General features: G+C 39.5%; 2 protein-coding genes and 1 pseudogene across 2 annotated transcripts; 1 reads left to right on the top strand and 2 right to left on the bottom strand.

The window, feature by feature from the left end:
* Positions 1 to 61: 61 nt before the first annotated feature.
* On the bottom strand, positions 62 to 9,390 carry LOC131327458 (serine/threonine-protein kinase VPS15-like; annotated as a pseudogene).
* Positions 9,391 to 9,705: 315 nt separating this feature from the next.
* On the bottom strand, positions 9,706 to 13,517 carry LOC131325439 (protein STABILIZED1-like). Its single transcript, XM_058357713.1, has one exon. The coding sequence runs from the start codon at positions 12,890 to 12,892 to the stop codon at positions 9,869 to 9,871; it is 3,024 nt and encodes a 1,007-aa protein (XP_058213696.1). The 5' UTR covers positions 12,893 to 13,517; the 3' UTR covers positions 9,706 to 9,868.
* LOC131327460 (protein FAR-RED IMPAIRED RESPONSE 1-like) lies at positions 13,230 to 17,525 on the top strand. Its single transcript, XM_058360625.1, has 4 exons — positions 13,230 to 13,391; positions 14,586 to 16,895; positions 16,983 to 17,042; positions 17,123 to 17,525. The coding sequence occupies exons 1-2, from the start codon at positions 13,230 to 13,232 to the stop codon at positions 16,476 to 16,478; spliced, it is 2,055 nt and encodes a 684-aa protein (XP_058216608.1). The 3' UTR covers positions 16,479 to 16,895; positions 16,983 to 17,042; positions 17,123 to 17,525.
* Positions 17,526 to 27,798: the final 10,273 nt, after the last annotated feature.

Below are 27,798 nucleotides of genomic sequence, written 5' to 3' on the forward strand. Positions count from 1 at the left end.
TGATATCTATTATCCAAACTATAGGAATTTATTAATCTGTCTTTGTCCGAACATGCACACGTTTTTAAGTTAAGCAAGGGTTGTATTATAAACTGGGGAAGGATTCACAATAAGAGAGATGATCCAAATGGAACTTAACTCAATTCATAGCATATAATGTACAGTTTTAACTAGCATTTTCGCTACTATGTACAATAACCCACTGAAAAACTAGGGTCCTTTACTTCCAAACCTTGATCGCCCCATCTCTGCCGCTTGATATCAGAAGTCTCTGGTTCACCTTGACAGAAGCCAAAGAGAGAATAGAGTCGTAATGACAACCTGCAGAATCAGTTGCAGCAGCTGAAATAACTGCCTTTGCAGTCAACTTTGTAGCTAGAGGTCGTCTCTTTGTTTCCTGTTTGCCAGAGAGGAACACCAAAGTTTTAGTACAAATCCCAACATCAAATAAAGTACCAAATTAAAAAGTCAGTCAAATGGGAAGAGGTAAGAAGGTCGCTGTTTAAGCCGCAACAGAAAACTAAAAATAAGAGAGTTGAGGGACTTTCTAAGGAGAAGGATTGCTACTTAAATGTGGTAGGAAAATAAATCCATCAACGGGTTTACCAAAGAAAAAACCTTTATGGAAATTAGTCATTATGAAGAAAAATCGGGGAGCAAAGATCCAGAAAGGACTCGACCTGTTTCAGATTTTCGAACATTACATATACATATATTTTCCATCAGACGAATCTCTGAGTTAAGCAATTTTCCTCTGAGTTAGTTAAGGTGGACAGACTAATGCATCAACCGGTTGATTGCAAACACATAGGCACCAGACATGCTATCAAAAAAAGTTGCGGATATGAATTATGTGGATCAGACATGGAAACAGGAGTTGAAATATTTCTGCCCAAGTATCCATTAAAATGTTACAAAATCTAAAAATTCCCTTAACTCCAGCTCAGGCGGAACCTGTGCAATTCTGACAGTTATTTCTAATGTTTGAACTGTCAATCATCCTACTTTAATCTTCCAAGAAGGGGATATTTCACCACACACCAAGAGTACAACGAACTGTAATTAGAAAAACGATTTCCTGCATCAATAAACCAACATACCTGCACAACTTGTACTCCAAAGCTAGACTTCGATTCATAGAAATCATCACTTCCAACACCCTTTATAGATGGCCCACAAACACAATAACTCCTGTCAGGGCTGCAATATAGAAGCCCAAGGTCAATCAGACAGGAAAAATCACAGGACAATCACAGGAATAAAACTGGGAGAATGTCTAAAACCTGCAATGGTCCCAGCGACGTATCTTCAAGTCTGTACCACCAGTTAACAAATCTCCTCCAGGTAAGGGGAGCAATGAACAGATACCAGGAAGTCGGGTCGAAGGTTCATTCAGTTCATCAACTCTGTACTTTGGATTGATGTTTCGTCTTAGGTCAGATTTCATATTTGCCTTACTGGGTGATCTGGTCAGGGCTGAAGGAAGATTAGACAAATCAGCATCACTATCGTTACTTACCACCCTCAACACCTGCAAACCATAGAAACCGATCAAAGAATGAAATCACCAGCAGCAAACTGATAAAATAAGCAACACTCGTGAAAACAAAGGCAAATTCATCACTCCATATATTGAACTCCCAAGATGAGTATATCTCATATTCTCATTACTTACAAACAGCTCATCCTCCTCACCAGCTGAGAAGTACTTGCAAAGCTTTGAATTTATCAACTGGTCACATCTATTATATATTCAAGGGTCCTCAGGATAACTTTTGAATAAACTACAACATTCTTTAACTTTCAAACTCATAAATCCAGCACGAATCCTCCTCAATTCTGTTGGAGTCCAAAACATTGAACACTATCCCTGATGGCGCAGCCCTTGATTGGTTGGAGTGGAAGAGTCCTCTTTGGAAGCCGCGTGTCAAGTCACGTGGGAATAAATCTTTTTGGTCCGATAATTGTGCTTGGTAGTTAAGTTATTTAATTTATTTAAGTTACTTAGTTTAGGATAGGATTTGTTTAGCTTGAAGATAGAGATGGGATTTTACCAGTCTGTTGCTAGGTTGAGTTTATCTCTTATTTAGTTTTTTGTTAGTCTATAAATAAGATGATTAAGGTTGTAATCATCAGACTTTGATCAATTAAAATATGGGTGTTAAGGAAATGTAGTCCCACACTGCTTGAGAGTGGAATGGGTGATCACTTCACAACATTTAGGACCTCTCCACTCATTGCCAATTGGCTTTGAGATGGATATAAAGTTTCCACAGAGTTGTATGAAATTAGAACTGTGGCCCTTGTGTGTTTTCCCTCTCCTCTCTCTATCTCCTTGTCCTACATCAATCTCACTTACTATTCCTATGCTTTCAACAATTACCTCTTCGGCCTTTCCTCGTTTGTACGGTTGTACCCAGTCATCATTGAACAATTTCCGGATAACCTCAGATGGCCCTACACCCTTTCATAGATTTTGAAAGTGGTATTGTAAAATTTCCTCCTATCTACCTACCGGATACCAACAAAATACAATTCCAGAAATTTATGCAGTGGTTTTTTATTGTGTTTTCTGTTGCGGCTGTGTTTTTTGTGTTCTTGGTTTGGCCCCGTGGGCTCTTGGTTGTAGGGTTTTCAAGGCTATCCTATTTTTCCATTTTTTTGTTGGATTATGTGAATTAACTTTCCAAAATAAATGCTTTCTGGAAGTAACCAAAAACAAAAGACACGTACCTGGTGGCAGCTACTGTTTTCTGCATTCCAAAGAGAAACTTCATTGCAACCTGCTGCAACATAAACAAGCGGCCTTGCTGCAGTGGATATAGTCGTGTTCGAAGGTGGAAGAAAAAGACACATTTGCTCGATAGGACAAACAGTAGAATACTGAAATGAGTTGACAGGTATACAGAACCTCAGATCCCAAAGAGTAAGGATTCCCCTTGAGGACCCAGAAACGAACCAATTCCCACAAGGACCTGCTACCAGAGAAGACACATAACCTTCCTCAGGACTTACTTTCAAATTCAACGCGTTTGAATTTGTTCTTGTATCCCACAGATGGATCCCACGATTTTGGGTGCTATACATAATCATCTGCCTGGAATCGCTATCAGCTGAATAGTTTAAGAGGCCGAGTATGGCACCTTCCCCAACACTCTTTCTTTTCACATCAGCAACACCTTTATATTTCTCGACAACATTGTCAAGACCTCTGGATATATAGTCCACAGAGAACATATGTATCATGCCATCTTAAGCTCCGACGATGACTTGAGCAGAGCCTTGCAGCATTGTGATGCATAGCACTCTGCTTCCCTCCAGAGAATAAGTTAGCCTTGACCTGAATGAAATGTCTTTCTCCAACTTTCTGCAATCCCACACCTTAACAGTAGAATCGTCAGAAGCACTCACAAAGGAACTTTGATCCGTTGAAATAGCAATTTCATTTACAGCAGAACGATGCTCCTGAAGGTGTGCAACCAATACCCCACGAGGCCTCCACCCTGAATCTGGAACCAACGCACCTCGAGTGAAAGATGCCAATCCAGTCACATCAGTCAGAGATGGGGCATCTTCTGTGGTAATTGAACTCCCTTTCACTGTACTAGATATACTCAACTCTTGAAACTTGCGGTTAATATATGCTGTTTGATCACTTCCCCGGCCTTTTGCTTCGTGCACCACTCTGTGAAACTGTTTATGCTAATGCTGAATGAGCCTGAGACAAGCTTAGGTGCTGGAACTGAACTAGCCAAGCCTAATGATTTATTTGCTGGGTCAATCCAAGGCATGGAGGATGAACCAAATCCAAATGTATTTAACTGCAATGAGGAATCAGAGGCTGCTGGAGCTATTGCTACTGCTCGTCTATCTTTCTTGAAGTAATACAAAGTTATGCCTTCGGATGATGTTTCACCAATAAAGCTGTTCAAACCACCAACCTGAGGAGACATAAAGCTAGAGAACTGTAATTGTTCCACAGATAGAGAATCATGACCAGCAGCGGTGCCAGAAGCATTAGGCAGAAAGCTGGACGTAGAACTCATTTTAGCATCACCATCATCACTTTCGGCCTGATCCAGCAGTTCAATTGCATTCACAACAGGTCTATGACTCTGAACATCGTATCTCTTGTCAGACCATCCCTTCATTGAACTCAATTCTTCAGCTCCTCGCTTGTATGAGTCTACAGTATCCCATAGTTTGGGCTGTGCTGATGAATTGTACCATATTTTTCTCTGCCTCTCCAACATGTCTGAACTCCTGGCATTTTCTAAGATTTCATAAAATCTGTCTTGAGACGGGAGGCTTTGGGCAGGAAAAAAGAGCCTTTTCAGAAGCTAGAGATTCTGGTTGTCTGCGGAGGAAAGGACGTATAACTGGGACCAGGAAAACATAAGAATCTACAGCACCTAAACTCTCACTACTAGCTGCAATAAAGGTGACAGCTGACCTTCTTACCCATTGGCTGGGATAACACAACAATGGAAAAGCACGCTCTATCATTTCAAGCAGTACCCTCTTCCGCAGGTAACCCCTCTTGCACAGAATGGCCAATCAATCCAATGCATTCACAATTGCAGCCTTTGATGCGTCACTTAGAGCCTGCTCAATGTAAGGTAGAAGATATTCCTCCACACTTCTTTGGCCCACAAAGAAACAGACATAAACAATCTGCCCATAAAATACAGCTCTTAGCTGCTCGTCTCGATCATTTAGAAAAGAAGGGAGGATGGGCAACAAAATGTCATTACTCTGTCTCTGGCCAAAGAACCAACATAAATTGCCAATATCCTGCAGGAGTGCTCTCCTGATATTTGGAGTTTGCTTTGGGCCCATTACAAGTTCCTGAATAACCTCAGCTATGGATTTCCTCAACTGTGCAAGCTGCGCATCACTGTTCAGATTCTTCAACCGTCCAGATGCCTCAGTAAATGGGGATTTGTTGGAGGAATTGGATTCATTAAGAACACCGGCCTCACCCAAGCTGATTGAATGAATTAAAAACGCATAAGCAGTTAGCGGCAGCTTAGATATATTGTTGGCATAACATATCCTCACACTTTCCTCTGGATCATCAGGAAGCATGGAAAGCATTGGAAGAATATACTCAGGAAAAATTTTAGCATCACCAGGAGGGAAATCTCGGACTAAAGGCAGAATGTCACACAGTATCTCCAAGGCAGCACACCGCACAATTGCTGCTGGATCAGAGAGCATTGCAACAACAAATGGGAGCACTTGCTGCAGTCGGTCTAATCATCAATATATAGGGCACAAGACTTAAGTAACAGTACAGCCCCCCTCCTCAAATGCGGCAACTTGACATTGCGTATACAAGAACACAGAAGAGAGGCAATCAAAACCATTCCTTCACAGCTTACACAATCCTGAGGTAGTGGTAAGGAAGGCATTCCAAAAGTGTCCGACTGATTGTCATAATCAGACATTAAGGTTTTTAAATCATCCATTGTAATCTTTTTCAGGAAGGGATGGTGATTTCTATTAAATACGTTCAAGATAGTTTGCAATAGCTCGCCAGGAGACTGCATGCCACATTTTTTGTGATGTTGAGAGTATGCAGACGTGGCTACATCTTCCAGCATTGGCACCAGAATACCGATTACTTTGTTTCACATCCCTGAGTAGATTACTGATATCACCAACAAGTTCAAGTCGATCTTCAACTGAATCCTTCTCTAGTGAATCTTTTTTGCTCAATGAATCATTTACAAAATCAAAGTTCTGGTTTGTATCCATCTGTTGCATCGATTGGCCACCCATGGTAGTTGATCGTGTGCCCAATCCAACACCTTTCTCGTTATTTGACCTATTACTTGTCATTTGTTTATGTATCTCTTGGAATACAGTCTGGCACATCACAACCTGCAGCATAAAGGGTAAGTGTTAAATGCTGGTACATGTGTCAACAGATTGCTGCTCTTGACAGGTTAAACTATAAAATCTCCTTACCCTTGTATCAGAATCAAGTGGATTCAAGCAGGAATAGAAATTATGAAGAAACGGTGAGAAGTAGCTTGGAAACACAACGCTCGCATAGCTCTGAAGGTAGTTTTCAGCAGAAAAACGCAACTCAGGGTCCAACTGAATCATATGAAGAATCATCTTGCGGATTCCCAAATCTGGGATCTGCCCTCGTAAGACTCAAAAAAAAATCTGACAATATGAAAACTACATATACAGAGTAAAGAAAATTGTTGAAAAACTGCCAGGGGGAATTTTTCATTTGCAGTAATTGTTCCCAGTACAAAGCAAACAAAATAATAATCATTATAGGGTGCTTTGGGACAGTCAAAGGTACTACTATAAAAACAAAAAGGAGACTGAAGAACTTAAGGCTAAGCCAGGGAGAAAAGCACAATACCATTAGAGACTAACCTTCTCAAGATGTTGCGTAGGATGATATTGACCTCGTCGATAAGCAAGAAGTTGTGAGAGTTAAAATAGTGGCTGACCCTCTAGGAAAAGCTCCGTAATCACGCACCTAAAGCAACATAAATCCAACCAATTATAACTTACAAACCAGACATAATCACAAAAAGCTGTTGGATGAGAAAGTTGATAGCATAAAAATAATGTTAATCAAAGATGAGAAGAACCGACAAAAAGAAGACAACAACGAGAAACTGTGATACTGTAATCATTTTCAACATAATCAATTCAGCTGAACACAATGAATTGATTGGGCATCATTTTATGAGATTCCAAGAGAGGATTAAAGTGAATTGATACATGACACAACTGCAAAAACGGCAGCAAAACCAATGTTGGCAGAAGTGGAATGATGCCAAAGGAGGTCATAGCTCACAATGGCAGCCATTTGTGTTGGTGATGGAATTAACCAATAGTAACAAACAGGACTACAAACTCTATTACTGTATTCCATACAGAAAACAATAATGATAGGCAATCAAATTTGATCATAGCAATAATACATTTGGCGTTATATCTCATCATATCCTGTCATCATCAGCAAAACGTCAAAGACAAAATCCTCCAAGAGCTCCCCCAACAGCAAAGACGTCCATAGATGGCTTTAGCGGTGCATCTTGTGCAACTTGCATCTCACCGCCATGCTTATAAAATCTGTGTCGGTCAAACAGTAAATAATTTATTAACTTTCTATATAATCATCATATTAGAGAAGAATAAAAGTCAATGATTGTTTTTTTTTTTATCAGTAATAAAAGTCAATGATTGTTAGTTAAGCATGTGCAGATTAGTAGAAGCAATACTTTCTAACAGGAAGCAGCAAACAATAATATATGACTGTTGTGCCTTACGTTCAGAAAAATACACCTCAAAAAAAAAGTTCACGAAAATGCAAGAGTATCATTGATGCGTCGATGACAACCTAGGGTTACATTTCCATCAGCTTTACTAATTTGAAATGTCAGCTCAACCAAATAAATTGATCAATCATGTTTAATTGTGTTTAATTAAGTCACATCTAATTCTCCCCACACTCTCACTTGAAATATAATACATTAAATTCAAACAAGTGTGACTGGAAGTTACAAAATATACGTGGGTTTGAAGGATGCAAACCGCCTAGGCCCCAAGAGGGGGTTGCACCTCGAAATATAATCCATTACTCCTGCTACTGTAGGGCCCTGCGCCTCAGAAACCATCGAGTCTTTACACTATTACGAAACTGTAACCAAAAATAGGGGAATGTGCATGTATATCTAATGTGGTTATTTAGGTGCCATTGTAACAGGTTTATAGCAGTTCCAATTATAATGATGATTACACTATTATGATATCTTTCGAAGGAACAATGCAGGATGTAGGTGAATGAACTACTGCCCTTATTGGGGGAAGCATCAAATTGCACCCTTTGCTAACAGTGGTTAAGTCATTCTTGCATGTTCTTGTGACTGGAAGCGTATGCTGCATGATCCAGGGTCCCCTCTTTGTACACAAATACACTGTCATCTTCTTCCATACATTGCCACAGCTTGCCCCTCCTATCATGTAGTACTTTGTGGAATGGCTTCCCCCTGAAATGAGAGTGAAACACAGATAAAGCCCAAGACATCTAATATAATAAAAGCAAGCAAATCTCATGTATATATCCGAAATCAGGGATGCGCCTGAAACCACCCAAAAACATTTAGCTAATAACATAAATAGAAACAAGGATGTTAGCAATTTTGACTTTCTCTGTCACTTAATCCCTTTCCCTGTCCCAGGTTTAGGAGTTTTCCAACAAACCGGAACTGGACTTATAAAGTTATAATCATCATACCACACTATGAATTAGCTTCCAAGCTAAAATGCAGCATCCAACTAGGAAGGGCGTCTTAGATCTTGGATCTTACATGACCATGCACATCAAATAAAATCACTACGGGTGTGGGGAGGCATAAAGCTTTACTAAATTACGGAGCCTTCAATTAGGATTTATTTTAACAGGATACAAAGCAATTCATCAAGCTCTAAAAAAACAAGCAATCAAAATGTGCAAATGAAAGCAGCCTCCACACAGATGCTACACAAACAAAAATGGACTTGTTTCACATATTGTATGGATTACATCAACTGGGTTTACGACACATGCATATGGATATAACTTTGTACGAGACTGTTTCTCCTCATATGTGCTATGTCAACATCTTTGTAGCCATAGAAGGGATTGAAAAAGATCATTTGGAACCAAGCCAAAAAACTCTAACAAATACCATTGACACGAAGGATATTCTAGACTTATCATACACAGTTATCCCAGGAAAATTAATGGAGACTTGCACAAATCATTTAGTTCGACACCAGTCTCAAATAGGAAAAGTTAACAGTGTATTTAACATAATTAGTCATAACCTGATACCTTTGGAACTGTCATGTTGGCAAAGATTATCCCATCATTTACTGGAGTTGCGTACAATAAAGCAGTAGATAGATTCACAATTATCATGCGTAGATCCCCAAGCCACTCTTCTAATGTTGACCACTAGTATTGTAGTTTAACATCCCACAGATTTGTTTTTTTGAAAGGCAACATCCGACAGATTAGAAAAGCAAAAAGAACATGCAGCAAAACACATCTTCCACAGGTCTCTCATCCACAGTACAACTATTTAATAAGATTACTAATAGCTAAAGTATAACTTAATTCTCTTATCATGTGAACGTTTAGCGTAACAAAGAAAAAAAGAAAGTAAACCAAACAAATTACCAACTAATACAGAAAAGGCTCAGAAATATGCTGGACTTCTTGTTGAACTGACACATTCAGTGCAGGAAAACTAACCAACTTAACTCCAAGTAATGATACATTGATTCACGTTCATTAATCTCTTCTTCACATAACGGCTCTTTATGACTTTGTATTATAGGTGACATGGAATCTCCCTTTAGTTCTGTCATATTGCTATAACCATAAGATCTAGTACGCTTCTGTGCTACTTATTAACTAAGCTAAAGCTGATTTTCAGGTACCTATGCCCCTGGAGTGGAGCTTCTATCAGATACTTAGGATATCAACTTTTAGAATGATGAGCGAGTGGTTGTGGAGCAAATAAGAGAATGATCACAATCTGTCTTGTGCATACATATGTGGACATAATTGAGAAGCTAAACTGTGCATTGAGAATGCATAACAGAAACATGGCAAAAATAAAACCCAAATACACATCATAAAAAATTTTGGGCTTCAGAGGAAAAAAAACATAATTACTCAATTAACCAAACAAAGCAAGGACGGAAAATGAAACTTAATCTACAACAAAGTTCAATGCCCCAAAAAGCTGTCCAAAGGATAATAGCAAAGCTACTAAATCCCGTATAGAAATAGTGGTACTTCCCTTTCAAGGCTCAGTTACACAAACAAGAAAATACCGAATGTTTAATTATTACCCTCGGCAAAAGTCTCTTCCTGTCCAAGTGCGACCACTACTTTCTTCAAAACGGCTTCAGTTGGCTGGTGGGAATTTTCCACAGCCTTGGACAGTGCTTGCCATTTCTCCCCATGCTTTGGATCTGCAGCGATGCATCTCTTCAACATATCTGCCCGAGTCTCCTTGGTTCCATACTGAATTTCAAACTTGTAGAACAATGCCCAGAAATCCCCAATATCCGGTCCAAGAGTCACTGCCCTGTTAAGCCAACTCCTTGCTTTGTCTACCTTCCTGTCGTGCCAAAATAGCTTAGCAATGGCAGCAATGACATGTGGATCGTGGTCGCATCTCTTGTGCGCATCCATGCTCTTTGTCTTCCGTTGCGGACGCGGGACCATCTCAATCGAAGCTGCCCACAGTATACCACTATTGGGGCACACCTGCAACGCCTTAGCCATCAGAATATCTGCTTCCTTCTTGTTCCCATGCCTTGATTCAGCTCTTACAGCAGCAAGCCAGAGTTCAGGGCTCTGAGCATTCTTCTTCCTTGCCATTGTGAGAACTGCTCGAGCTTTACTCAACCCATTCATCTTCTCCTCCAGCTTAGCGAGCGAAAGCCAAAGGGGAATACAGCAGGAACAGTGCTTCAAACCCAACTCATACACTTCCTTAGCCCTTTCCAAGTAACCAAGTCGTTCCTCCAGCTGTCCAAGCATCAACCACAGTTTGAAAAACGAAGGGAAGCGTTTCAGCCCACCGTCGAGTAACCTCCTCTCCTCGTCAGTGTTTTTCGATTCTCTCTCCACAATAGCAGACTTCATCCACACTCTTTCTGTGCCTCCTCTTTCTCGTGCTTTAGCTAGAAGCATTCTTGCTCTCTCAGGCTCATGGTTCTCAAATTCAAGCTTGAATGCAGCAAGCCAAATCTCCTCTGAGTAGGGAATTGCAGCATAGGCTTCTTGAAGAATCGCTCTAGCTGAAGGTACATCACCAGCAAGCCACTTCTCTTTAGCACCCATTAACCATAGAACTTCAACCTGTGGCATGTAAGTCACTGCTTTACGAAGCAGCGCATCAAGAGTTTCTCTGGCCCCATAAGTCTTTTCAAGCTGTGCGGCTTTGAGCCAAATACTCTTCTTGGTCAAAAATATTGTAAGGGCATGAGCATATATGGCTCTGGCAGTTTCAATGGAACCTCTTTTCTCGCACTCCTCTGCGTCGGCAACCCATGTCCTTTTCCGATCTTCGTCCTCCACTCCAACCCCAGTTGTGTTATGAACAATAGCCTGGCAAGTGGCAACAGATCCAGCTCGTTCAGCGGCCTCCGCCTCTTTCATCCAAGCTTCTCTGTCAATCACCACACCTACCTTTCGCAAAACTCGAATACCGTTTTCTATAATCTTTCCCACCCTAGCATTATTCCCATTTGCTTCTTCCAATTTCGCAGCAGTAATCCAAATAGCCGGCTCATTGGGGAGGCTAAACCTCACCTTATTCAAAACCTTCTTCGCACCGTCGTAGGTTTCCAACCTAGCAAGAGCAAGCCACAACTCCACATGCAAAGGGCAGCATTCCACAGCCCTCATCAGCAAAAGCCTCGCGTCCTCCTCCTGGGCAAGCTCCACAACAGCCTTCCACAGCCTGACAGAACCAGGAACATGGTCCAGTCCCCTCCGCAACACCCTACTCTTATTCTCATCCTCGCGCTCTAACTTTGCAGCCTGCATCCACAACTCCACGGAGTTTGGGATTGCCTTCACTCCCCTTGCTATCACCGCCTTGGCTTCCTCAGGTCTTGACAACCGACACGCCTCTATCCAGACATCTTCATTCTCTGGACACACCTCGCAACCTTTGGTTATCAACTCCCTCGCAGCCCGAATCTTACCAGCGCGTTCCTCCAACCTAGCGGCAGCAATCCAACCGAGCGGTTCTTCGGGCTTCGCTTGGATTAGCGACTTAAGTACCATCCTCTCCTTCTCGGTACCCGATATTTCCGCATCACTGGTCATCTTCATACTGTTGAGATCAGTCAAGTATCCCTTGGGATCAACAACTGTCAACCCTGATACCGAATCCGAAAGCCCATCCAGTTTGAGCGACAGGAGGGTCCCTCTCCCTTCACCCACCGAGGTCAAGGTCAAGTCATTAACCCCAGGGGTCTCTGTTCCTCTGGCTGCCCAACTCTTCGGATCAAACGCCGTGACATGTGCTTGTTCTTGCCTAGCCTTCTCAAGAAGGGTGTCCGGAACAGGCACGTAACTCTCAAACCTCCTCCTCTTCTTGTTCCTGGACGAATGAGTACTCTCAGGGATGCTTTCCCACTCGGAAGGCGACATCGTGTGCAACTCCCTTTTCAGATCAGCGAACTGCTCAGTAATTGTAGGGTTAGACGCCCTGTACTCTTCGATCTTCCGTTTCAATCTAGCCTCCCTTCTCTCCTTCCGGCTATCCAATCTCTCCTCAATCGCGTCCCATTCCTCATCCTCCTTATCGTACTTCGCCGAGGCATACAACAAACCCACATCATTCCCTTCAAATCTTTGACTCTCATTATCATACACATCTTCATTCTCCTCTTCCTCCTCCCCGCCGGTCCCTCTCCCTCTCCCGCGGCCCACCCCTGCTATGGCAGCAGCAGGCCGGTCAGGGGCAGCACGGGCAGGCCCGATATCGGACCGGGTGGTGAACCCGGTGGCGCCGCGCCCCATACCGGCCACGTAATTGCGCGGGGGAATCGCGTTGAGGAATTCTAGCTTAGCCCTGGGTTGAACGGGGCCCTGCATGATGACTCCAAAACACGATGGGGATGAGAAAACAGAGAATGAAGAAAAATGAGAATGTTTGCCGTGACTGAGAAGAAAACGGGGTGAAATTTTGTAGGTCAACAAATACAATAGGTTTACGTACGTAATAAGTATATATATAGATATTACTCCTACGATATATATAGGACAATGTGAAGTTGGTTTGATCATTGTTTTATTCAAAAGGGGAATCCTAAGTTTGATAGAACTAGGATTTCGTAACATCAAAAATTGTAGAGTAATAAAAGTCTTGGAGTTCAAGTAACCGAACTACGACTCGGATTTAGGAGAAATTTCGAGTGGGTAACAGGTGGGCCCTAAATTTTAAATACACGTGGTGTCGAGCAATCCAACTGGGCCGTCTTACATCAATATTTTCCTTAGCGGCGCCAGGACTTTGTTCTCCTGTGTTCCCAAAAATAACCCCGCTTCCCTATCACAGTACCAAACACGCCAAAATCCAAAGCCAGACACACGAGAGAGTGAGAAAGAGACCGATCACTCTTCTTGTTGCTCCGCCGTAGGAGAGGTGCCCACAGTGGGTGTCGCCAGCAGTGCGGCGATGTTGGGCGCTGAAATTTGGAAGCTTGGAGGGGTTCGTGGCGTGGGAGGGATCCGAGATGTGGACGGAGATGGAGTTGCCGGAGATGGGGACGGAGATGGGGTCGTTGGAGTTGACGTCAAAGATGAAGTTGGCGCCGTAATTGCCGGCGAAGGTGTGGCGGTGGGTGAGATGAAATAGGATTTGCGGAACTGTCTAGATTTCAGGTGAGATGACGGGGATGGTTTCCCTCACTACATATATAGAGCTGTAAATGCGTGTTTGTATAGATTGCAGAGGGGAGAGAGAGAGAGAGAGACGTTTTCTATGCAGTAATGCTACCCTTACAACCTTCTTTTACAACATCTTTACAACATTGCTGACATGGCAATGGAGGGACCCACTCACTACTTAACCCAGTTAAAAAAAAAAAAAAAAAAGAGAAAAGGGACCGAAATCCCTGGAATTCAAAATGCGCGGTAGTTTTTTCCAAATCACACCAAACATCGACCAAATGAGGGAGAGCGGGAGAGTGAGGCAACCACCCACCACTGCCGACCACCACCACTGCTTCCCCACCTCCAGCAACCACCTCCTATTGGCAAGAGACCTCTGTGCCTCCGTCAACCACCACCACCGCACCGACGAGATTCAAAACCACGCAGAGAGAGGACTACGAACCAGATCGACAAACTTCGACCAAGGTCTCTCTCTCTCTCTCTCTCTCTCTCTCTCTCTGTATGTCAGTGGGTGTTTTATATTTGAACTGAAGTTTTTATTCTTCATGGACATCAACTTCTTGGTGACCCTAATTTTACTAGCACTATTAAGTTAGGGAATTGGTTTTATGTTTTTTGGAAGAGCATCTTTTGGAATCCAGTTTGTTGTTTATGGTGAAATTTTCTTTTTCGGATTGTATTTTGAGGCTCAATTTGCAGCAAACACTTCCCAACCTATGTTAGTAAAATAGGGTGTGCAACCATTATTGTCTATTGTATGTGTGCACTGTTGCATTTGTAAATTGATTCCTACAAGGTTCATTTCATATTGAAACCTAGACTTAGGAATTCACAATTAGTGGTCAGTCATTCATCCCAATACAACTGATTATGGCTTTTGTTTATATTTGTAAACAAGAAATCTATTCTAAAAGTCGTTAGGTGCTCTAATTGACTTCTGATTTTAATTAGACCCCTTCTCATGTGCTATGTATCTAATATGTTTCCTTTGTTTCTAAAAAAGTAGATGATGTCGCCGGAGTCTATTCTGTCGTCAATGCCCTCTCCATCGCCGAAGCGGAGGACAAACGAAGATGACCAAATTGATTTTGGCAGGTATTTTTCCCATCTTGTAATATAATCCAATCAATTTTGATAGTATCCTATAATACAATCTTTATGTCAATTCCATGCATTATTAAGAGGGGGTTTTTTTCTTCAATTTTGCAGAGTCACTGGAGAAGAAGAAGAGTTATGGAGTGGATATAGTGAAAATGAAGAAGAGGTAAGTCCTTCAAACAAAGAGTGTGATGGGATAACTACTACTGAGGATGGGAAGGAGGCAATAGAAAATTGTGAAGATAGAGTTGAGGAACCAAAAGTGGGAATGACATTCGACTCATTAGACAAAGCTTATTTCTATTACTGTCAATTTGCTAAAGAAAAAGGGTTTGCTGTGTGCAAAAGAACATCGAGAAAGGGAAAAGATGGGAAGTTGAGTTATGTAACTCTTTCTTGCAGTCGTGGTGGAAAGGCAAAGGTGACAACAAGCAACCTAGCAAAACCACGTCCGCAATCCAAAATTGATTGTCCAGCTCACGTTACTGTTGTTATACTGCCGGATGGAAAGTGGAGGTTAAACCGGATTGTTTTGGAGCACAATCATGTACAGAGCTCTTCAAAGGTACGGTATTTCAAGTGCAATAGGATACTTGATGAGCATGTCAAAAGAAAGCTTGAACTAAATGATAAAGCCGGGATCAACCTGAACAAGACTTATGACTCACTTCAGATTGAGGCTGGGGGACCTGGTAAGCTTCCGTATGGTCAGAAAGATTGCCGAAATTATGTGGATAAAGTGCGACGTTCACTAGTTAAGGAAGGAGATGCTGAGGCAATGCACAATTATTTCATGAAGATGAAAGCCGACAATTCTGACTTTTTTTTTGCAATGGATTTGGATGATAATGGTCGATTAAGAAATGTCTTCTGGGCTGATGCGAGGAGTAGGGCAGCTTGTAAGGAGTTCGGTGATGTTGTGACCTTTGACACAACGTACTTGGTAAACAGGTATAACATGCCTTTTGCTCCATTTGTAGGTGTGAATCATCATGGTCAATCTATTTTATTGGGATGTGGGCTAATTTCTCATGAAGATACAGAGTCATTTTCGTGGCTATTTCAAACTTGGAAGACATGCATGTGGGGTCGTGCTCCGAGAGCAATTATTACCGACCAATGTTTGGCTATGAAGAATGGTATAGAAAAAATATTCCCTAACACCCGACATCGGTGGTGCATATGGCATATTATGAAAAAGTTGCCTGAAAAATTGAATGGGTACAACGCCTACGAGAAAATTAGGGTGTGTATGCGTAAGGTTGTTTATGATTCACTGACAATAAAACAATTTGAAGATACTTGGGATATATTCATCAAAAAGTATGAGCTTCAAAGTAATACATGGTTACAGGGGTTGTATCTGGAAAGGAAACGATGGGTGCCTGCTTATTTGAAAGATATGTTTTGGGCAGGGATGTCATCCACCCAAAGAAGCGAGTGTATGAATGCATATTTCGATGGTTACATTCATAAAAAGACGACCTTGAAACAGTTTGTGGAGCAGTATGAAAATGCTTTGGCGAATAAGGTAGAGAGTGAAAATGAACTAGATGCGAAAAGTCTCCACACTTACATCCCGTTACTAACTGAAGATGAGTTGGAGAAGCAATTTCAAAGTGCTTACACGAATTCAAAGTTTCAGGAGTTTCAAAAGCAGTTTTTCGGGAAACTTGACTGTTTGTGTTCAAAGACAAAAGAATGTGGTATTATGTCCGAATATGAGGTACAAGAGTGGGTTACATTTGGAGAAGAAGAAGAGAAAAAGAGGAAACAAGTGTCATTTACTGTCGATTTTAATTCTGAAACCAATGAAACACATTGTAATTGTCGATTGTTTGATTTTAGAGGAATGGTGTGCAAACACCAATTGATGGTGTGGTTTCAAAGGGGAATTCAAAAAGTGCCTGACAAGTATGTGTTGAAAAGATAGTGCAAAAATGTAAAAAGGGTACACACTAAAGTTCGGATATGTTACGATAAGTTGTCAACGTCAATTGAAGCGCGTCGGCATGACAATATGTGCAATCTCTTTAATGAGGTTGCTGATTTAGCAGAAGCATCTCAAGAGAAGTACGATATGGTGATGACACGGGTACGCGAACTAAAACGAGAGTTGATGGACGTTTCGGTCAATTGTGAAAGTAATGTGGGTTTCAAAACTCCTAATGATTCATTTTCACTTGGAGATGAGGTTATTAAAACCAAACAGAGTACGAACATACTTGACCCGGAAGGTCTTCGTCGAAAAGGGAGACCGCCGTGTAAAAGGATGCAAGGTGTTGTGGAAAAAGCTGTTAAGAAGAAAATAGAAAAGAAGAAGACGACATTGCCCAGGGAAAAAGCTAAGGTATAAGTTCTTTATGATTTGTTAATATGGACATATAATAATATTCGATGAATACTTAATAATTATTTTATTTCCTAATTTCAGGAGGTTGAGGAGATTGTGGTTGACCATGTGTTTGGGACACAAGAGAGTGTTGTCAATGTAAATGTAAGAAACTTTAGTTTTATTGCACAATTTCATGAATCATGTTAAAGTTATTGTTAATTCTCATTTTTATTGTTGGCCAGAGTCATCAAAGCTACATGGGGCAATCAATGTGGCCAAACTTGATGCCCCATAATATGCAACCGAATATGGCACAAGGTGGAAGCATCTTCCAATTTTCTCCAAGTTCATGCCCAACTGGAACAGGCTTCAACCAATTCATGTATATGTTTCCAAGTTCACAAACAAACATGCCATCATTATTCAATAGTCATGATTGGAGAGGGCACTCAAATTTTACAAGCAGACAAGTTTGGGGAGGAGGGCAATTAAATTTTTTGGAGACTCAAGGGCAATGTGTTGGAGGACCACCGCAAAGTTTTATGGAAATGCTGAATGCATCAGATAATGCTGAAGAGTAATTTAGTTTACTTGATTATAGGTGTTTGACTATTTGTATCGTGTCGTGTCGTATCGTGTCTGTATCGTGTCATATCTATATCGTGTCGTGCCATTTACTAGCTAGTGCTCAATGGGATCTCAAACTCTTGGTTTTTTTTGGCAAGACTTGGTATTGGCATGTATATTGTGTGGAAGATAACTTTTGATTAGATGTCTAATTATATTAATTTTTGGCTTCGCAAATATAATTGAGTAGTGCAGGTGAATGTGTGCTGATTAAAACACAAATTGAAAAAAAAATTTGACAGGGTTTCCTTGCTTTATAGCTTAGTCCGACGCCTTGTGTCTCAAACAAACAACAACAAAAAAAAAAGCATCAGAAACAACAACAGTCTATATGAACCCATGCCGGGCGTATCTCATCCTAAATTACCATTGACAATCAAAATTCACACACAAACCCACGCCGGGCCTTTTATTGTCCTACTTATCAACAATCCAAATTCGCATATAATCCATAAGCCGACACAGAGCTATTCTCATTCCAAATATCATTTAAAAAGAGGGTACAAAGTTGAGAATCGTCATTAAGCCATACATTGATATTCCAAAAATACATACAACTTGATTTTCCGGGAAACTTAATGCTGGAGAGTTTCCAAAATATACTGTATACATCTTAGAGATGAGAACCCCTTTCCCCAATGAGAAGCCTAGAGGCAAAGTTCCCTCCTTGACTTCCACTAGAACAAGTCTCAAAGAGATCTTGCTTCGGCTTCGCCCGTCTCCCAAAAATCCTGAATTTCCAATTGCAAGTTGCATGGCTTGATGCATGATAGTGTTTGCTCCAGGTATCATACTCGTGTTGTTGGAGGAGCTGATGATGTTGATCTCGAGACTGAAGGGCATAAAACACTAGGTTGTTGCTGAGCCGTTTCGGGCTTAGGTTGTTGGATGTGCCTGACAAGTATATGTTGAGGTTGGGCATCGACAATTGCCGCTAAGTAGATTAAGTTCTGCTGAAGCCGAGCTTGATACCTGAATCAATAAATTCATTTTGAATTTCAGCTAGTGACGTAGAGAAATGAACTGCCAGTTGATTACTTGGATATTTAAACATGAGGGAGAAAAAAACTAAGCACTATTCATCACCTTCGTGGCTATTATAGTTGATGCTTTCATTATGCACCAACAGTCCATGAAAGTAGCAAAAAAAGAGCATAAAAATAAGGCATTATGCTTCCATAAACCACAACAGTACAACAAATAGAATGGTTCCAAGAAAGTAGTACCAAAACAAGGCATGACTAGCCATAACAGTTGCACAAGCATGAACATACTACCATCAAAAGAAGGCTTTTTCAGCCAAAACAAAGCTGAAAGAACAATAGCAAACAAAGCCACTTTCAGCCATTAATTGTATCAAAACAAGGCTGTGCCATAACAAAAAAAATAAGGCTGCACCATAAAAGTAATAGCAAATGAATTTTTTTTCCTGAAGTTGGACATGTAGAAACTACCAAGCAATCAGCAATGTTTTTTTAGTGAGAAAAGATGACAAATAACTGCAACCGTTTTCCTTTTGTCAATCTACAGAATTGGTTTGCCTGGACCGTTACTGTCCCTTAAAATGACACACATACAAATCAAGAACTTTTGGCCCAGGGGACTTCAACTGGTTCAATCATATTCAACAGCTAAGGGAATGTCGAAAGGAGTTGGTTAAAGGAAGCAGGGGTTTGGAGTTCATAGAGTAGATGTTTAGAAAAAGTAACTCGAACGAGTTACTTTGTCGAATAACATTTGAAAACTCAACTTCACTACTACAACAGACAAGTCATAAAACTGCTTTTCATGTAAGGCTTTTCTACTGCTCATGTAAGACTTTTCTACCGCTCAACTAACCGAATGCCGCAAAACAATAGATATTACATAGGATACGGTGCACGCACCTAGCTTGTGCCAACCTACAAGTTGTATATTATATACAGGGCTAGTGTATTTTTTTTTTTTTGCACATCCATACCAGCGAAGCAATAAAATTAGGGCTTCGAACTCATACAATTCAGATGGAAGCTCGTGCAAGTGCAGGGTAATTTGGGGGTTTTCCAATTACAAGGCAAATTTCGAATTAGGGTTCTTTTGTAACCCAAAAAACTGAGTTGAAGGCTCAAATATAGAACACCCACAGATAGAGAGAGAGAGAGAGAGAGAGAGAGAGAGAGAGAGAAAGAGAGAGAGAGAGAGAGAGAGAGAGAGAGACCTTGGTCGTCGATCTGGTTCGTAGTCCTCTCTCTGCGTGATTTTGAATCTCGTCGGTGCGGTGGTGGTGGTCGCCGGAGGCACAGGGGTCTCTCGCTGATGGGAGGTGGTCACCGAAGGTGGGGAGGCAGTGGTGGCGGTCGGCGGTGGTGGGTGGTCGCGCCTCACTCTCCCTCTCTCCCTAGTTGTTGAAGTCTGGTGTGAATTGGGAAAACAATCGCATGTTTTAATTCCAGGGATTTCGGTCCCTTTTCTCTTTTTTTCTTTTTTTTTTTTAACTGGGTTAAGTGGTGAGTGGGTCCCCTCCATTGCCATGTCAGCACTGTTGTAAAGATGTTGTAAAAGAAGGTTGTAAGGGTAGCATTACTGTTTTCCATGTTTGAGTTTTGGCTGGTAATTCCTTTACTTTTGTTTTGAGTTTTGTGTGTTTTACTTTTGAAAACAAAATGGAGAAGAAAGTGGAGACTAGGGGCATGTGACACAAAACAACTTTACTTTTTAGTACTCCCTCCGTCCATTTTTTAGAGTTCAATATTTTGTTTTGGGTTGTCCCTTAATAAGTGTCCATTTTGTAAAGTTAGTAGGTAAAAGTTGATGCATTGTCTATTTTACCCCTAAAAGTAGATTTCTTTTTGAAAAGTAAATGAGTAAAAGTGTAATGATGATGGGTAAGTAGGTAAAGTGGAGGAAAAAATTGATGTGAAATGTATAATGATGATGTCTTTTTAATAAGTTGAAATTACGAAGCAGGACATTTAAAAAGGGACGGAGGGAGTATTTATTTTTGCTGCGGTAAATCCAAGAGGGAAAACAATATTCGCTTGGCAAAAAACAAAAGGATAACCCTAGATGTGTTACTTTGTTATCCTAATAATACAAATAAACACATATAATATTATACTGTATTATATATGTGACATATATATAAAGCACACAAATAATTTTACATGTATTCTTTATGTGTGACACCAAACTAAAACACAACTCAATTGGTATCATTTTTTTAAATTTTCAGTTCATATACTTTGTATAATCGCATCTAAACCGACATATATAGTTATCTATTCAAATTCATACTCAATATTATTCCAAAAAGTCGAATATACAAGGCTGTCTCTATAAAATGTGCTATGTATAATTCCAATTTAATCAATAAATGTAGTTATTTAATTTGCCCGAATCTATTTGTCTATTTATTATCCCAAAAGACCATATCTCTACGAAACAAAATCTTTTAGTACCCAACAAAAATAATCAATTTACAAGCCAATAAAATCAACAGATGGTGTTATGTTATCTATGTTAATTTATTTTCTTTTTCTAAAAAAAAAACAACAGATAACGTAATTTGTGTAAATCTACTTTTTTCTCTAACCAATATTGTATATGTAATGAAATGTACTGTGTTGTCTTCCTTTATGATATTGTAGAACTTTTCCCTCTTTTTCTTTTTCCTCGAGTAATTCTTCCCGTCACATTTTCCTTCGGCCATCTCCTCCTCCAGCGAGCCGCTCCTCCGGTGACTCTCTCTCTCTCTATCTCTCTCTGCTTCCTCCTTTTTTTTCAAGTATATTTGACTGATAAACATATATGTGAAAGAGAAAACAGTTTACGTGTGAGGGAGAGACCGAGAGAGAAGCAGTCCTAGATTACAGTAATCGTTTTTTATTGATAACTGTTAGGAAAGTAAGAAAAATTCGGAAAAAAGTAATATATCTAAATAAGATTAGGAAACATTAATTTTAGTTTTTCTTTCATCCTTCTTCCAAATAGTCATTATTTCCAAGTATATTTCTAGTCTTACTATCCGTAAATCTCAGCTATAGAAAAAAAATATGTACAAATCCGATGGTCCAAAATATAGAGAATTCAAAAATCGCAACTCCATATTATATAGATATACAGTATAGATAGATATGCCTATATTTGCATAACAAGGGGGTGCACACAAATGCTCTTAACCTCCTCTCTCAATCCTACAATCAGTTCAAAATTAGGATGTTCCAAACAAAAATACTACTCCCTCTGTCCCTTTTTAAATGTCCTACTTCGTAACTTCAACTTATTAAAAAAATATCATCATTATACCTTTCACATCAACTTTTTCCTCCACTTTTTCTACTTACACATCATCATTACACTTTTTACTTACTAACTTTTCAAAATGGAATCTACTTTTAGGGACAAAATAGACAATATACCAACTTTTATCCACTAACTTTACCAAATGGACACTTATTAAGGGACAGCCCAAAATGGAATACTGGACTATAATAAGGGGACGGATGGAGGACTATATATATATATAGACACACTTAGGATCCAATGAGGGATCCCGCACGACCTTACCGTGCGGGACTCCCCTTTCCCGATCAAATTGCGACGATCCGAGCCGCTTAAAGTGTGCAAAACGTGATTTTAAGGGTACCCGCGTGAAATCAGCAAAAAAATGATCAGGAAGGGCTTGATCCGATCAGTTTTTTACTGAACCGTTCAATAAAAAACTATTCGGATCAAGCCCTTCCCGATCATTTTTTTTGCTGATTTCTAGAGGGTATCCTTAAAATCACGTTCTGATCACTTTGAGCGGCTCAGATCGTTGCAATTCAATCGGAAAAGGAGAATCCCGCACAGTAAGGCCGTCCGAGATCCCTTAGGAGATCCGGACTGTATGTATGTATGTATGTATGTATGTGTGTGTGTGTGTATATATATATAGTCATCTTCAAATGAGAAGGCCCTTATTTTAGTTAAAATAAAGACCTCTCCATTTCTCCCATTTCTCGTTCGAATTTCGATGATCCGAGCCGCTCAATGTGTTCAGAACATGATTTTAAGAGTACTCGCGAGGAATCAGCAAAAAAAATGACCGGGAAGGGCTTCATCCGAGTAGTTTTTATTTGAACCATTCGATGAAATACAAACAAAAACTGCTTGGATGAAGCCTTTCCGGTCATTTTTTTTGGCTGATTTCTTATGATACCCTTAAAATCACGTTCTGAACACATTGAGCGGCTTGGATCATCGAAATTCTATTGAAAAATAGAGGTCCTCATTTTATTAAGTTAAGGTGGTCCTTAGGAGAAGGAGACTATATATATATATATATATATATATATATATATATATATATATTCCTTTTTTTAATCTGCTATTGGTCTTGTATGCCACAAATGGCTACACCTTTATATAGGTTCAAATCGCACAAAAATCCACTTTTTTTTTAGAACAACATCTATCCAAATGGAGCCTTGGAACCCCTTTGGATGGTAAGAAACGGACACAAAAAAGAATCTCCCTCTGAATTAAATGATAAAAGAGGGTGAGAAATAGCGATAGGTGAAGAGAAATTGTCGATTTTTATTGGTCCTTATTGTTTATGGCTAAATCTCACGAATTGGGGATGGTGCTCTGCAGTGTTGAATGCTATGCACCTTCGAGCCGTCGGATCGTACATTCGATGGCTCGAATCTCGTCTTGGCAATGAACAGCTCTCGATTATTGATTGCCAAAATAAAACCCGAGCAATCGAATGAATGATACAATGGCTCGGAGGTGCGCACCAACTCGAAGTCCAAATCTCACAGGGTGAGTAAGCCTAATCACATCCTTGCCCACTCTTTCCCACCATGCAAAAGGGTTACTATTGTTAGTATGGTTGGAGGGGGTTAGTAGTGTTTTGACTAAATAAGTCACTAAATTGGCTTATTTTTTTGTTTTTCAGTTAAAAAAAAATTCATGATCGGCGCGTAAATGTCAAAATAAGTGCCGCCTAATTTACTCTTGCTACATCTGATTATATTGTTACTCTGAGTTTAATGCTTGATTTTTGTATTACAGGTGTTTGGAAGCTTATTACATGTTAAAGCCCATCAAAATGCGATTTAAATGGGTAGCAGAACAATCCAATTTCTACATGTCTCGGTGGGGCCCAGAAGAGCTACTTTTTCTTACTTATTTGACTGGCTTGGGCCAACTCTCGAGAGGTGCTAGGAGCACATCATCTCAACCACACTTTAACCGCACCCCTCTCATATACAGGTGAGTTAATGTATATGAGTCCGGACCCACCTGTATATGAGAGGAGTGTGGTTGAGGTGATGTGCCTCTAACATTTTTATTCTCAGAATGGGTAAGCATGGCCCACAACTTTGGCATTTAGGAGGAATATGGGTTTTTACTAGTAAGTCGGTTTTTGGAGTCGGCAACAGCAACTAGAAAAAGAAACATAACACACACAGCTGAGAGGAGGAAAAAAAAGCAGCAGTTCGAGGAAAAAAGGAGACGCATACGATCAGAAAACAGAGGCTGTGCAAAGGAGATTGATCACCTTCTCCATGTCGGCTCTCAACAGAACCCCGACGATTTTGCATCCGATGTCTGGCTAATCTCCTATTCTAGGGTGATGAAGGTTTCTTTCCAAATAGTTTGAACTTTGTTTGTGTCTAAGGATTATTCATTTGAACATTGGTTATAGGAAAGGTCTACAATACACATCCCTTAAAAGGGTATACCATATGCACCTATTTTATGGTTTATTTATAACATTTTAATATATTTCGTAACTTTTATCCTAGAATTTATAACTTTTCAGCAGTACGATTCGTAACACTTTCATTATGATTCATAATATTTTGGTGCATTTCGTAACCTTTATACGATTCGTAACTTTTTAGCAATACGATTCGTAACATTTTCTCTATAATTCATAACATTTTTGGGGTGCATATGATACACACCCAAATAAGGAATGTGTATTATAGTCTTTTCCTTGGTTTGTATGACTTAAGGATAAATTCATTTTTGGAATGAATGGTTTGAATGCTTCATATATATTTTATCAATTTCTTGTGTTTGTATTCTAGACTTCAAACACTTGCATATATGGTTTGTTACGGAGTTGGTTGAGATAGGTTATGCTTTATAAGACAAAGCGTGCTGTTAGACGAACTGTACTTAGATACAGCTCATGCTAGTAAGTCAACTTGTGCTATGCGAAGATAATCTATGCCAATTGATTAGCCATGAATATCTTGAATTGATTTGAATGAAAAGTTCTTAACCAAGCAAAATCAAGCTACAAGGAAAAAACTGGATTCAAAGCCCTAGAAACTTTTCTCACTTGTTTTCAAAACCGTATTTCTTTTGTTTTCTTAGTTTATAATTTAGAACCAAAACTTGAAACTCGTTTTTGAATTGAAGTAAGAATTGATTGAAACCGATTCAATAATGCATTCTTGTCCATATCTTGAATTGATTTGAATGAAAAGTTCTTAACCAAGCAAAATAAAGCTACGAGGAAAAAACGGGATTCAAGGTCCTAGAAACTTTTCCCACTTGTTTTCAAAACCATATTTCTTTTGTTTTCTTAGGTTAGAATTTAGAACCAAAACTTGAAACTCGTTTTTGAATTGAAGTAAGAATTGATTGAAACCGATTCAATAATGTATTCTTGTCCACTGGAATGATATTCGGACTTTTGCCGCTATTCTATGGAGTAGTTGTAATAGTTGCGTTTTAATTAATAATTTTGATATGGTAACGACATGGTCAATCGCATTTGTAAGTTTTGTGTCAATTTTTTGTGATTTTGTTGATTCATCTTGACGAGAGGAGTCGGAAATGTAATCCAAACTTAATTTTTTGTTCTCAGCCAAAAAGCCAGATCATCTTTTGGCTTTGTTCAAAAAAAATTGAGTTTTGATCACAGTTTTTTACTTTTCCAATTCCTTTCGTCGGAACGAACTAATAACTCATAAAAACTTAGCTCGAAACTAAAAAAAAATAATAATAAATTGAATATAGACAAAAAAAAAAAAAAAAACAGAGCAAGGGGCTAAAAGGAAGAGAGGGTGAGGTTTGTTTTTCTTTAATCCTCCATATAGTGAATCTCCTGCCACCGTTGTTCAACTCAATTTTAAGAAATCATGTAAATCCTTGTCTCCGTAGGATTGTGCGTGTTTGTGCATGTGTGATCCTTGAGCACAACCAAAAAAAAATTAAAAAAAATCCGACCTTGTTTGATTAACATGCATATTATCTGTTTGGGATAGGACTAACACAGTACCTAATCCTAAATTATTTCACATTTGATTCCTGAAAATGACTGTCGAGATTATTAAAAAGGGTAAGAATACTATTTATTTAATAGGATAAATAGTAACTAAGAGTTGTATTTGCCATACTCCTCAAAAAGTAACTAAGAGTTGTTATTAGTACTATTTATTAAATAGGGTAAAAAGTTGGTTATAGAGCTGTATTTACCACGAGTTCTTCCGAAAGCTCACATCTTGACTATTGTGCCAGGTTAACTTAACATTTTTTTTTTTGCATGGATGGTCTACAATTAACCGTCCAACACTAAATCCTATAAAGACAGGCCAAAACTAGCCTAAATCTAACCAAAGAGGAAACTTGGAAAAAGCAAGGAATTGCTGTTTTTTAACAACAAATAATATGTCTGTAGTGAAATTTATTTTTGAGTTTGATCAGCTTAAAACAAGGAACAAGAGTACATAATTCTATTCTTTACGACCTTAACAATATTCCTCTAAAAATAGTAACACAGATAGAACCGATTAGTTAAATAATTTTTTCGATCGGCATACCAGTTTGTTAAATATGGTAAGAAGTTGGTGATACAGTTGTATTTACTACAAATTTCGATGACGGTTTACATTTTTACCGGTGCCAGCTTACCTTAACATTTTTTCTTGCATGGATGGTCTACAATTAACTGTTCCATACTAAATTCATCAAAAGTGACAACTAATCATAAAACTCCATGGCCTATAAATGCCTTCACGTTTGAATGAAAGTTTCACATCCAAGTACATCTATCCTCTGCAAAAATCTTCTATTCCCTCTCTGAATTCATCCTCTTGCAAGAGAAGCTAGGCATGGCTAACATTTCATTTCCCATTTCCTTGTGGCTTTTCGTCCTCCTGATATGCCCTGTAGTTGCATCCGCATCATCGACTAAGAAGGACTTCACATTTGCGGACAACGCAAATCATAACATTGACAAAAGTGCAGTTCTTCTTCCAACCCGTGCAGATTGTAGGATCCGCAAAGATGCAGCCTCTCTTCAAGACGAAGAAAGTTACCATACGAGACAATTTTACTCTCGCAAGCTTATGGAGGTGAAGGAGGCTGGGTTGGCTCCGACCCCAAGTCCTCCAGGATCTCGAATGAAAGAAATAGCAAAAGTAGTATTTTATTTGCTAATGCTTGTCGTCATAATTTTTGTCCGTTTTGCTATTTTTGTTGCTGTTGTTGTCGTGATCATTTATTTTTTGTATTATGTTGGCTTGTTGGTTATCACGTGTGTGCGTTACGCCGTTGACGCTGTCAAGAAATTGTGGGCTTAGTCCTGCTTTTGAATGTTGTACCGTCGCGTCATTATTGTTGTCTTGGATTTGAAGGCTAATTAAATATGTTTCTTTATCATAGGACTCGTGAATTCGCTTTCATTTGTTATTATTCATTTGCATGTCGATATTCTAATATTATATCCAATACTTTGTAACCTTGGCATTTCCTCAATTCATGGGCTGGAGATCTTGTTAATTCATGATGACAATGAAAGGTGCATTGATATAAAAGTTTTTATTTTTATTTTATAGATCATTTGTTATCGAAATTTGGTGTCAATTGGCCTTCAAAACATGCATCCCTACAACAAAAAAGGCTTGTTAGGGCAATCAAAATTGCCTCAATAAAGGACCAGTTGAGGCAGTTTACCTATTGAGGCACCACGCGTTTAGTGCCGCGTGCATCGATGCTGCTATAGATGTAATGCAGCACTTTTTATGGGGCACATTATGGAGCCTCTAAATCTCTTTGTTGCTGCACTTTTAAGTACCGCAAAAAGTGTTTGAAGAGGCACACAAAACTACCACATAAGCATATGTATTAAGGCATTTCACGGAGCTGCTACAACATGTTAATCGTGAATGCTTAACTATGGTTAATCATTTATAGCGACATTTTGAGGTGCTGCAATAGCTTCATTGATGATGCGTTTGGAACTGCCTCCATAGATTTCTTAATAAGGCACTTTTAACTACCTCAAAAGAAGTTTTTCTTTTTAAAA

The sequence above is a fragment of the Rhododendron vialii genome, chromosome 5a, assembly GCF_030253575.1.
Source record: "Rhododendron vialii isolate Sample 1 chromosome 5a, ASM3025357v1".
NCBI lineage: Eukaryota > Viridiplantae > Streptophyta > Magnoliopsida > Ericales > Ericaceae > Rhododendron > Rhododendron vialii.